Here is a 13,934-nt window from a genome sequence, read left to right as displayed (position 1 = left end):
TGGTAGATTCACAGGAAGCTTGAAGTAAGTGGGGAGGAAATATATACAGAACAGAAGGGAAGAATATGCCATCTGATAGTAAGAGGGAGTGGAGCAGCTGTGCAGAGAGAAGCTAAGATGCAGTATGGGGTGTGTGTGTGTGTATGAGAGAGAGAGACAGAGAGAGAGGGAGAGAGGGAGGGAGGGAGAGAGAGAGAGAAGAAGGAGAAAGAGATCAATAGAGACAGAGGGAAAGAGAAAGAGAAACAAGAGAATCAGAAACACACATGCAGAGAGAGACAGGGCATCCTTGAGAAATAGACAAACTAGCCAGTCCCTAATGAAGGCCGGTGTTGGTTCTTTGTATTTCTAGTCACGTTGTGCCAAAACATACTAGGAAAGAGCAGAGGCTGTGGCTCTGATTAAAGTATTAAGAAACTAACAAAACAAAACAAAACAAAGTATGAAGAAACTCAGAATAATTAGTCTCTGGTAGGTTTTTATTAATGATCCTTATGCAGAGATGAAAAACACACCAATTATATTCTTATGGAAATAGTCATAGCCTGAGGTTTGAAGATCACTTCTGCATTATTTCCTTGTGCCAAGTAGCTTAATTTGCTAAATAAAGATGGTCCAAATTTTTATCAGAGCATATGCACTATTTTTTTAAAAAATCAAACATTCTAAAGGTTTGGTGATAACAAGCAACAATCCCTTGTCCCATCCCTCCCCAACTCAGTCTCACTCTCTGGAGAAAACCATTTTTAACTCCTTTCGTTAAGCAGTTAGGCAGGCATGAGTGAGAAGAAATATAGCAGATGCTAGCCACAGGCTCAGAGCCACGTCAGAGGGTTAAGAGCTACCTTCAGAGCCACCTCTAAGGGGTAACAGAACAGGAAAGTCCTAGCCACAGAGCGGGCTCAAAAGCCACAAGGGGACTTTCAAGAACGGAGCATGCACACAAAAGATGCAACTTGCCCTTAGGTTACACAAAGTCACAACAAAGCCCATTGGAAACTAATAAATATATAATACAGAAAAAATTAGAAGGTATCATGGGTAGACACATGCGCAGATGCCAGAATGTTATATAAACCACTGGTTGTCCATCAAAAACGTCAAAGTCAAATTTACATGTACACAAGGCAGACTTAAAAGGATGCAGCTGGAGCTTGTCAGGGCCATTGCTACTGTTGCTCTGGCAGTGGCCCACTTTCTCTCTTCAAAGTGTACTGTAGTTATCTACTCAATAAACTCTACCTCCCCATTCTGGTCTCAGGTCTCTAATTCTTTGGTGCATCTGGCACAAGAATCGAGTGACTCGACAACACCTTAGCTGTTTCTTCTGGTACTTAACCTCTAAAGAATATGTTTATCTGCTATTTTTTTATTTATTCATTGGAAAAATCATCTACTGATCTCTTGATGAGACAGATGAGGCTAAATTCATATATATCACCTCTCCACTGCTCCTCTCCTGTCCTCCAAATATTACTACCTTTAGATCTTCTTTTGATTTTTATTAATTTTGTAATTTAAAATAATACTTTAAACTTCTATTTTTTGTCCTCATCAACTATAGACCATACCACTTGACCTCTCTCTTTATAAGATAAGGATACTAAAGGCTCTTTTCCTGTCATTCAGCTCTCTTCTTTCCCATCTTCAATGTCTATAGGTGGCTCATTTTTAATATCCTCTTTCATCAGTACTAATAACCATCCCTAACCTTGCTCTTAGAACTGTGCCTTGCATCTGCTTAGCACTTTACATATTCTAACTCATTTAATCTATACAACCATGATAGTAAGTATGATCATCATCCCCATTATATATATGAGAAGACTAAGGCCCAGGAAGGTCAATTAACCTGCCCAAGGTCCCTTGAGTAATCAACAGAGAAGGGGATTCCAATGCAAGCAGTTTACTTTTGGGGGTCTACTTTTTGCTCTTCACTATTATAATCTACCGTCCCTCATTTTTAAATACCTTGAAATCCCCCAATACCATGATAATGCTTGAAGATATTTGACATTACTACTCCACAAGAGCCTCTCTCAAAATATTCCCATTGCCATTGTCCTGGTGAATGTCTCAGACTGCTGAAGAGAATATGTAAAACAGCATATGTAAAAAAATATGTACAAAAGAGAATGTATTCTGATTTTTTATTCTGGCATTTTGCTGATACAGCAGGTTAAGAGTTAAGATAGTCCTAACTCCATAGGAACAACACACTGAAGGATATCCTGGGCTCAGAACTTCATACTGCCTATATTACTACCTAACATACTTCCTGCATACCTCACTCAATTTATTTTGACCAAATTTTCACTATACTCAGACTATAATATAAAGATCACCTTGAATCCTATCTGGGCCATAAACATATTTCTGGTGTTGCACTTACTTATTAATCATAAGTTCCTCATCACCTCAGCTGTTCTAAACCCCAGATAATAATTGTAATTTACAACTTCACTTCAGAAACCAGACTTTAAAGACAGAGTAAAATTCAAAAGAATAATTTATAGTAGAATATTAGTTAAAAAAGAAAATTCTTACCATATTGAATTGTTGCTGTAGTTTTTCATTTGCATAATTTATGCAAAACTGTTCAAAACTATTTATTTCAAATGTTTCAAATCTGTAAAACCAAAAATATTATGTGAAGAGAGAAAAAGAAACAAATAGTTTTTTAAACTATTTAAAATATACACATTAGCAAGAAAGAAATGGGAAATTTTCTAACATTTAAAACTTTCTTTCCACATCAGTGAAGATAAAGATCTATAAGTCAGTAATATGGACTCTGTACCCAGCAGACAAGCATCAGCCATGTAGCAGAGAGATTTTTTTAAAGGGTCCAGCATGCAGAGGTGTTCAACAGTTTGAGTTTTTGAGGGCTAATTCATCCCCAAGTGGGGGAACAATCAGAATTACGACAAAACAATTGCTCCTGTCACTTTACAGATTCACACTCACATAAGAAAGGGGAAATGGGAATAGAGATCTCATAGGTTCTTTTGCAAAACTACACAAGATAATAAAAATATTAGGCATCAAAAAGCACAAGTATACAGGAAAAGTTTTAACAGTTAAAAGATGGTACCCAGAGAAGGCAAATTACCAAATGAAATAAGATTTTTAGAAATGCTCTTCTAATGTTCTTTTCTCCTTACCAGTAGGAGACAGAATCTAATAGCCACTTAGAGTTACTAGGTAATCTCTAGAAAGAAATGTCTGTGGCAGACCGCTAAGCCAAATATACTTACCCATATATGTCCAGCACTCCAATAAAAGAGTGCTGTTTGACAGCAGAATGGAGGGCTTGATTGACATGATCTACGATCCAGTTAAAGAGCTTGGCATAAATGTGCTTGGCCAAAGCATCACGGGCATTTGTGGCCTGCAGCTTGGATATGGGTTTGATGTATGTCTCCGTGGTGGTAGCCAGTTTCCGATGGCAGAGCCAGTGACACATCTCTTCATAGTCCACACCCATAAGGTCACAGAAGATGCTGAGAGGTTCATGCTTGGGCTGACAAAAGAGAGTGGGTTATTTCCAATAGAATTTACTAGAAAACACTAAAATGAGGTAAAACAAAACAAAACAAAAAACAAACAAAAAAGAACCACAAAAACAAAAAAAAAACCCCAGCAACTTCTTTGTTATAATGAATGTCCAGATCACTTGAAGCTGATCAGTGATAATCACAATCATCAATCAAACCAGCATCTAGGCAGCATTTTAGTCTATTTCAGGACTCATTTCACAAACTATCTCTTCCTTTGTCTCTTCACAGCATTTGTTTGTAACTGTCTTCAGGCACCTTCATTCAGTCAGTTGATCAGAAGATCTGTCAGCCTGTCAACAAATATTTACTGAGTGCCGACGATATGCCAGTAAATAAAACCAGACATGGCCCCTATTGTCAGTCACTAAGGGATATGGATATTAATCAAATGATTGCTCCCTAAAACATAAAATCACTGCAAAGAACAAGGGCACTATACTATGATTCCATGTAAAAAAAAGCATGCCCTATTCAAGAGGCAGGGGCCTGTTGCCTTGAGAAACAGAGTTGAGATCTGAAGGATGGGAAGGAAGGCAGTGACTCAGTGAAAGGGTGAAGAAAGGGTCCTCAAGCTGAGGGAACAGCTGGTATACAAATCCTGTGGTTGGAGAGAAACTAGCAGTATGAGAGAATGAAGCTGAATGAGGGAGAAAATGTCTGAGTTGAAACCAGAGAGATAAGCAAAGGCTACACCATGGCTGGTCTTTATCCTGAGAGCAAAGGGAAACTATTGAAGGGTTTGAAACAGGTAACTTGCATGACTTCTCAGACTGGAATCTCTTTAATGACTTACATGTCCCTATCCCCTACAATGTCTTCTGTAGGCCTTGCATTGAGTAGACATTCAATAAATACTTGTTTAATTTAATCCTTATGAGTGCATTATATTTTTTAACATCTTCACTAGAATGTTTCAACTGAATCCGATGACATTCTCGGAGAATAGGCAGGATGAACTTTGCTATCTTTTAACTGAAATCCAAGAGGACAGCTTGTCAAACATCGCATGGCCAATTTATAACAGGGTTGTTATTAGAACCTGGGTGTCCTGAACCCTCTTGCACTGTTGGTGGGAATGCAAATTGGTGCAGCCTCTCTGGAAAACAGTGTGGAGATTCCTCAAAAAATTAAAAATAGACCTACCCTATGACCCAGCAATAGCACTGCTAGGAATTTACCCAAGGGATACAGGAGTACTGATGCATAGGGCCACTTGTACCCCAATGTTTATAGCAGCACTCTCAACAATAGCCAAATTATGGAAAGAGCCTAAATGTCCATCAACTGATGAATGGATAAAGAAATTGTGGTTTACATACATAATGGAGTACTACGTGGCAATGAGAAAGAAGGAAATATGGCCCTTTGTAGCAACATGGATGGAACTGGAGAGTGTGATGCTAAGTGAAATAAGCCAAACAGAGAACGACAGATACCATATGGTTTCACTCTTATGTGGATCCTGAGAAACTTAACAGAAACCCATGGGGGAGTGGAAGGAAAAAAAAAAAAAAAAAAAAAGAGGTTAGAGTGGAAGAGAGACAAAGCATAAGAGACTCTTAAAAACTGAGAACAAACTGAGGGTTGATGGGGGGTGGGAGGGAGGGGTGCGTGGGTGATGGGTACTGAGGAGGGCACCTTTTGGGATGAGCACTGGGTGCCGTATGGAAACCAATTTGACAATAAACTTCATATATTGAAAAAAAAAAAAAAAAAAAAGAACCTGGGTATCCTGACACCCTCACCTCCTGACCCTTCCCACTGAAGCAGTCCTTTCCATCTTTCATCTCCCTCCTCCCAAGCCATCAATTCATATACAAATTAGCACCATTACCAACAGCATGCTACAACTCCCTTAACTAAGCAGCTAATTTCATTCATATAAATATGAATGATTTGACAACATTTAGAATTGGATCAGTACTATCTGAACATATTCTATACCATAATATTAGATCAAGGCTATAAACTGCTTTGTTCAAATTTTCTGTTTTACTAATTTTTGGCCTTCTACATCTGTCTCTTCTCTTTGTCTTCTCTAATAATTGAGAGAAGTCAAAAATCTATCACTATGATAGATATGTCTATTTCTTCTTGTGGTTTCTGTTGATTTTTGCTTTACATATTTTAAGGCTGTGCCTTTAAGTACATGTAAGTTTGGAACCATTACATCTTCCTGTTGAATAAAATCTCTATCATTACATAGTACTCTATCTCTAGTGCTTTTGGACAAAGTCTATTTTGTCCAATATTGATACAGGCTCTGCCATTTTTCCCTAGTTATTATGGCGTGTCTTTTCTAAACTTTTAATTTTCAAACTTTCTGTACCTTTATGTTTTAGGAATGCTTATTTCAAAAGTATATAGCTGAATTCTTAAACCAGTTATTGTTATCTAGCACTCTAGTTGTAGGTTTTTGAGGGGAGCAGGGGCTGGTGATTCATTTTATTTTTTTAACTTTTTGTTCTGAACTGGTTTTATTTATTTTAATTTATTTATTTTATTCCTGGATTCCTGGTTTTATTTTTTATTTTTCTAATATAATTTATTGTCAAATTGGTTTCCATACAACACCCAGTGCTCATCCCAACAAGTGCCCTCCTCAGTGCCCATCCCCCTGTTCTGAACTAATTTTAGACTAACAGAAAAGTTACCAGTGGTAGGAAGAATTACCTTCACCCAGATTCCCTAAACAGTAACATTTTACCACATTTGTATCATCCTCTCTTATATACATGTACATACACATTAATTTTTCAGAACCTTTGAGAGCAAGTTGCAACCATGATGCTATTTTAGTACTAAATATTTCAGTATGCATTTCCTAAAAACCAAAGATATTATCTTATATAACTATGGTATCATGAAAAAAATTTGAAAATTAGCAATGATGGAGCCCTATTATCTAACCTATAGATCTAATTCATTTCTCCCTGATTGATCTAATCAATCTCTATGCAGGGGTAGGGGAGATATTTTTACAGTCTAAGATCCAGTCTAAGTTCATACACTGAATTTGGTTGCCACGTTTCATTAGCCTCCTTTAATCTGAACAGGACTTTGTTCTTTTTTTTGTCTTTCATTTGTGACCTTGACATTTTTGAATAGTATATCCCTCAATGTGGGTCTGTATGACGCTGCCTCATGATTAGATTTGGGTCATGCCTTCTTGGCAGGAATACCAGAGAAGTGATGCTACCCTCTCAGTGCACCATATCAGAAGTTATATGATACTGAACAGACATTTTTCCAAAGAAGACATCCAGATGGCCAATAGGCACATGAAAAGATGCTCATTATCACTCATCACTAGGGAAATGCAAATCAAAACTATAATGAGATATCACCTCATACCTGTCAGAATGGCTATAAATCAAAAATAGAAGAAACAACAAGTGTTGGCAAGGATGTGGAGAAAAATGAACCCTTATGCATTGCTGGTAGGAATGAAAACTGGTGCAGCCACTGTGGAAGACAGTATTGAGGTTCCTCAATAGTTAAAAATAGAACTACCCTATGATCAAGCAATTGCACTACTATTTACCAAAAAAATACAAAAACACGAATTTGAAGGGATACATGCACCTCTATGTTTACTGCAGGATTATTTACAATACCAAAACTATGCAAACAGCCCAAGTGTCCATCAACTAATGAACGGATAAGGAACATGTGCCCCCCGCCACACACAATATTATTCAGCCATGAAAAAGAATGAAATCTTGCAATTTGCAACAACATGGATGGAGCTACAGAGTATAACACTAAGCAAAATAAGTCAGTCAGAAAAAGACAAATACCACATGATTTTACTCCTATGTGGAATTTAAGAAACAACAAATAAAGGAAAAAAAGAGAGACAGAAACAAGCCAGAACAAACTGATTATCAGAGGGGAGGTGGATGGGGGGATGGGTGAAATACGTGATGGGAGTTAAGGAGTGCACTTGTGATGAGCACTAGGTGTCATATGGAGGTGTTGAATCACTATATTGTATACCTGAAACTAATATAAAACTGTATGTTAACTATACTGGAATTAAGATAAAAAACTTAAAAACATGTTCACTATAAACTACAAACCAGAGAAATAAAGAAATACCTTTAGAGGATTTTTAAAAGCAAATGACAACAACAACAAAAAGAATAAAAAAAAATAAGTTAAATGATGTTGTTTGGTCTCATTACTGGTCTTGTCAACTGTGGTCAGGAGATTAAGGAAATGTCTGCCAAGTTTCTCCACTGTAAAGAGAGCTATCATTCCCTTTGTAACTATAAAGTATTTTGTGGGGAGTTCTGTCTTTTCCAGCCCAATACACTATTCATTATTATTACTGTTTAATTAATGAAATTTTACCTACATTTGCACATGCTTTTCTAGTTTATTGATCCATTATTTATTCTCTGACTTTAGATCTTCTACTTGGGATCACTTTCCTTCTGCTTAAACCACATCCTTCAATATTTCCTTTAGTGAATACGCTGTTGGTGACAAAATCTCCCAATTTCTATTTGTCTGAAAATACTTCTTTTTTTCCATCATCCTGGAAACATATTTTTACTGGATACACAAATTAAGTTAATAGCTACTCTAGAACACTGAAGACAGTAACACTGTTTTGGCTCTTATTGCTCTAGTTAAGAAGTGAGCTATGGGTTTAACTGCTATTTCTTCAAAAGTAGTATGTCTTATCTCTTCCTATTTTAAGATTTTTCTTGGGGCACCTGGGTGGGTCAGTCAGTTAAGGATCCGACTTTGGCTCAGGTCATGATCTCACAGTTCATGGGTTCGAGCCCCACATGGGGCTCTGTGCTGACAGCTCTGACCCTGGAGTCTGCTTCGGATTCTTACTCCCTCTCTCTCTCTGCCCCTCCTCCACTTGTGTGTGCGCGCTCTCTCTCTCTCTCTCTCTCTCTCTCTCTCTCTCAAAAAGAAATAAACACTGAAAAATTTAAAAAGAAAAAATTTTTCTCTCTACCTTTGGTGTCATTATGGAGAGCCTAGGGGTGACTTTTTTTTTATTTCTTCTAATTGGGATTTTTTTAGACTTTCCAAATCTGAGGTTTAGTGTCATTTTCACAATTTCTGAAACTTATTAGTAATTATCTCTTCAAGTATTATATCTGCCTCATTCTTTTTTTTTCCTCTAGGAACTCTCATTAGATTAAAATTAGATTTTAATACTCTATCCTTCATCTCTCCTGTTGTAAGTGCTCCATCTCTGAGTCCTGTCATGCATTCTGGAAAATTTCTTTACATGTCTCTTCTAGCTCATCAGTTCTCTCCTCGGTTGTGTCAAATTTGCTATTAATTACTTTCAGCATTCCAAATAGGTCTGACTCTTATCTCTTGTTTCACCTAGCTCCTTCTATTTTGTTTCCTTGTGGAATTTGTGATTTTTGACTGTGAGCCAATATTTCTTGTAACTTTTCTCAGGGGACTCCACTGAGGCCTGGTTTGAAGGTATGGATCATCCAAAGTAGACTTGCATGTGCTTCTGTCAGCCATCTAAGGCACCATCAGTCCAGGACCAATTTAAGCTAAGTTTTCTGTGTTTAGCTTTCTGGAACCATCTAGGAATTACAAAATCAGTCTGGAAGGAAGTGTGAAGGTCAGTTCATTGTTGCAAATCTTTAGGGAACTATTTCTCCTCCTTCACTTAGCACCAAGGCTTGCTCAAACCAGTTACCTTTTCTTTGTACTCTTGGAATAGGTGGTGGGCAAGCTTATCACTAGTTTCTCATTTAGGATCTCAGCTTTAGTCAGGAGTTCCCCTGTTTATATGAGTCCTAGTCTTTGTGTTTTGTCTTCTGAACTCAACTTGGCTACGAAAACAAAAGCTCAAGGTCCCTGGGTTCAGCAAATACCTTATGGCGAGTCCTAACTTCAGGGTTCTCCTTTCTCATAGTTCCTATTTTCACTTAATTTCTGACATCTGAGTAGTTTTTATATATTTACTAAATTTTTAAAAAATATATAATTTATCCTGGCTGGGTTAGTCAATGGAGCATGAAATCCCTGATCTGGCTAGGGGTTGTGAGTTCAAGCCCCACACTGGGTGTAGAGACCACTTAAAAATGAAATCTTTAAAAAATATGCACATAATTTATCCAGTATGAAGATCAATCAGAGTACCTAGTCAAAAATCGCTGGAAAAGAATGTCTCATTTTACAGATGAGGCAATGACGGCTCAGAGAAGCTAAGTAACTCACCAAAAAACCTAGTGTGAGTAAACAGTAAAGCTGGGATCGGATCCAGGCAGAGACACTGAAACATATATTTCAAAACTAAAGTCTAAATCACATGAATTAATTTACACATAGTTTTGCTAATATCAACTTGGGTATCTAAACAGTGAAACATAAATCTTAACATTGTTTCCTATCACAATCTTGAGAAAGCAGGATGAAATAACAATTAATTATATCAAAACTCCCTCCATTTTAATAAAATTAAAAAACACCTACAAATATAGTGTGTGTTTGTGTGAGAGAGAGAGAGAGAGAAAGATTTGATGGTGGTGATCAACAAATCATAAATGCCCAATGAGGATAATCAGACTGTCAGATTTTGTTACAATTTAAACAATTGTTTTCACATATGGAATTGGGTTTTAATTCTCAGATGCAGTTATCACTATGTGGGGAAGAATATGCAAATCCTCGTGAAGACATCCTATCCCCCAGCCATCTAGTTCATTTTCCCAGGAGTAACTACTACTAATAGTTTCCTCAATAACTTTTAAACCATATTACAATTCCACAGCTGAAGACACAAAATTTTCAATTATTGGTACTTGTGCCATAGGCCAAATAAACCCTTCTCTCTAGATGGCCCCAATCCAACTTTCACATCTAATACTTCCCACCTCTGTTCATATGGACCAGAAATGTATCCAAGTTCTCTCTTCTATCCCTAACACACACAATCACTGTGCACCAGGGATTAGCAACCATATTTCTTTATTTTCAGTTCCAGATTCTACTTGGAGTAATTTATCCTTCTAACAATTATCTCTCTGATAATATTAATAGAGATACTTCAAATATACTGCTTCCATAAAGAATCAACAAAACTGAAACACAAATAAACCGCTACCACACTAAGCATATTCTGAACTTACAGGTATTGTGCAGCTGTCTGAATCCCGAGATGTAAATGCAACATTGCCTAAGTGAAGGATGCCAGCAAGTATTCGGAAAATTCCCATCTGATAAGACTCACTAATTCCTGAAACAGCAGAGTAAATGAACAAGTGATTACAAACCATTACAACAGACAATTTTAAGCCTATTTTTAACTCTTGAATATTGCCAGATGTGCAGATAGTAACATGTCATCATTAACAACACTTTCACCTTTACTGACATTAACACGTATCACAGTTCAGCAGCATGGTTGAGAGCACAGGCTGTGGAGCAACGAGTGGGCTCAAGGCCTGGCTTTGCTCCTGACCTGCCATCTCACATGGGCAGGTACTATCACCCTTCTATGTTTCTGTTTTCTCATTTGAGATATGGGAATAGTAGTGAGTATCTCAAAGGGTGTCTATGAACATTAAATGAGAAAATTCAAGTAGTCATGTAGTATACTTAACACACTAGGGGACATGTGGTAAATGCTAAACAAATTATCACCATCATACACTGGAATTAAGTATTTTATTAACATTATTATCTTTTCTACTCCAAATGCAATTTGCAGCCCAATAAGGCTGTTTTGATTCATATTATTTAATTACTTCTAACTACAGACCAAGTATAAGTCAAAGAAATCCCAAGATTAGAAGTGTTCAGGTTGGTGCTGTCTCCCAGCCTGATGAGAGAATATCTAAATGCAGCATTAGAGCAGGAACTGAAGGAGGAGGCAGGATGAGACAGCTGTTACAGCCCTTGGCTTTTTATCTGATCTGGCTTCATTCTTCAATAAGGTAAGAATTTCCTGAACATTAGATATAATTATATGGAATTAAAAGTAGTAAAATTATTTCCAAGTATATAATCATATACGAGGTAATTGAGAGTTGATCTCATAATGAATGCTTTCATTAACACCTACATTATGGCTTTTATTAATTTGCCATTTTCTATTTACAAATATATTCAGCCCTAGAAGTAAAGCGGTATTTTTCAAACTTAAATATGCATATGAATCACCAATGGATTTTGTTAACATACAGATTCTGATTCAGTAGGTCTGAGATAAGGTTTGAGTTTCTGAATTTTTGAAAGCTTCACTATGGTTCTGTACCATACTCTGATTAACAATGCTTTTAAATCAATTAGTTCACCTCATGGTATTCCTCAAAATACCAATACATGATTTAGTTATTAATATTCTGAGGTCTTTAAAATAAATAATCCACCACTTAAAGCTGTATATTAGAGTTCTAAAGATTAATTTACTCACATGTAGACCTCATTTTTTAAATCTCAGAAACAAGACAGTAATCTCATTTTTAAAATGTTAGAATAATCTACATATAATACAAAGTTTTGCCACTACACCAGCTCACCACATTTCCCAGCCACAAAAGACCCCAGAAAATCAAAAACAAAAACCCTACAAAATGTGAGCTTGTTCGGGAAACCATAACATTTACCTTAGGTTTCAGATTCTGTGAAAATTTAAAGAATTACAGTTCGTCCTACTTACTTTAATGCCCCCAAATTGTTCTTTAAACAGCTTTATTGAGGGATAATTTACATACCATAAAATTCACGGTTTGAAGTATGCAGTTCAGTGATTACTTGTGCAACCACTACTACAATCTGATTTTAGAATAATTCCCACCACCCCAAAAAGAAACTCTGTGTCCATTTGATGTCCAAAGGTGTTTTATAAGGAATGTTAAATCTCCCAACAACACTCACAGCCTAATACAAAGCAAAGCCAATATTCCAAGCAAAGGTTGTTTAAATCAGAGAGATACTGCTCACAAGAGCTCAAAAATAAAATTACATTACCTAGCAAAGTGCAGGCCTGCCTGGTATGTGCCATCTCCTTGGTATCATCAACTCCTTCAATCACAGGACTGCCACCTTGCTTTGTGTAATGAAAGTTATTTGCATTTCCTGTAATTAAGGAAAAAACAGATTTGCAGTCTATGAAAAAGCTTTGACTTCTACCTTTATGTCCACTCTAAAGTAGAGGCACTGATAGCACAGATAAGTGTACAGAGTCTGGAGTTCAATTCCAACTCAATACTCAAACAGGTATCAACACATGGCCAATCTTGCTTCATTTACACAGTCATTCACCCCTTCTCCATCCCTACGTTATCGTGAAGCCAATTACAGACTTGTTATCATTTTATTCATAAATATTTCAGTATGAGATAATCTCCCTTTTACCAAATAAGTTTATGAACTTGGGAATTAATAGAAAACAATACCAGGACAATAAATTTAACCCCATATTCATACCTAATCGCAGCATTTTAAATTCAGGTAAATTTGCTGAAGCACAAAGCTGATAGAAGATATGATAGTTTCTCTCCTCTTCTGCCTTTGAAATAAGAAGAGTTTTCAATTATAGCATTTTAACCTAAAACTCATAAAATTCAATCACAAAAAAATTTTAATATTTAATTCAGTGCAATAAGTTGTCCCTTCCCAAATTTCCTAATATAGGATTATGATTATTAAATTTTATGATTAGCTATGTGCATATATGAGTATGTATCTATTAGTTACATTCAACAAAAATTATCTGATAATGATGTTTTTGGAAGTAAAGAACAGCTTGATATATGCCACTGTCTTAAGAGATCATTATCTTTGGGGAAAACTAAAACCATGTTTTTGGGAAACAGGTATCCTCTGCTGTTCTTTTTTTCTTTTTTGTTTGTTTTTGTTTTTGTTTTTCATTATGTTCCTTAAGTCTTTATTTATTTTTTTTAATATTAAATTTATTGTCAAATTGGTTTCCATACAACACCCGGTGCTCATCCCAACAGGTGCCCTCCTCAGTACCCATCCCCACCCACCCCTCCCTCCCACCAACCATGAACCCTCAGATTGTTCTCAGTTTTTAAGAATCCCTTATGGTTTGGCTCCCTCCTTCTTGAACCCCCTTTTTTTCCCCCTCCCCCATGGTCTTCTGTTAAGTTTTTCAGCATCCACATAAGAGTGAAAACATATGGTATCTGTCTTTCTCTGTATGACTTATTTCACTTAGCATCACACTCTCCAGTTCCATCCACGTTGCTACAAAAGGCCATATTTCATTCTTTCTCATTGCCACGTAGTACTCCATTGTGTATATAAACCACAATTTCTTTATCCATTCATCAGTTGATGGACATTTAGGCTCTTTCCATAATTTGGCTATTGTTGAGAGCGCTGCTATAAACACTGGGGTACAAGTGCCCC

The 13,934-nt window shown here is 36.7% G+C and overlaps 1 protein-coding gene across 4 annotated transcripts in view; it reads right to left on the bottom strand.

Annotated features, from left to right (window-relative positions):
- Positions 1 to 13,934, bottom strand: part of MYO5A (myosin VA) — a 192,484-nt gene that overhangs the window by 80,161 nt on the left and 98,389 nt on the right. For all 4 annotated transcript variants that reach the window (XM_027067263.2, XM_053224004.1, XM_027067266.2 and 1 more), the window contains exons 7-11: positions 12,987 to 13,068; positions 12,528 to 12,635; positions 10,685 to 10,791; positions 3,258 to 3,523; positions 2,548 to 2,629 (exon numbers count right to left, since the gene is read on the bottom strand). In XM_027067263.2, coding sequence (XP_026923064.1) covers positions 2,548 to 2,629; positions 3,258 to 3,523; positions 10,685 to 10,791; positions 12,528 to 12,635; positions 12,987 to 13,068 — 645 coding nt within the window. The remainder of the gene's footprint in view (positions 1 to 2,547; positions 2,630 to 3,257; positions 3,524 to 10,684; positions 10,792 to 12,527; positions 12,636 to 12,986; positions 13,069 to 13,934) is intronic.

Source organism: Acinonyx jubatus, chromosome B3 (assembly GCF_027475565.1).
Source record: "Acinonyx jubatus isolate Ajub_Pintada_27869175 chromosome B3, VMU_Ajub_asm_v1.0, whole genome shotgun sequence".
NCBI lineage: Eukaryota > Metazoa > Chordata > Mammalia > Carnivora > Felidae > Acinonyx > Acinonyx jubatus.
This window is presented reverse-complemented; position numbering and strand designations above follow the sequence as displayed.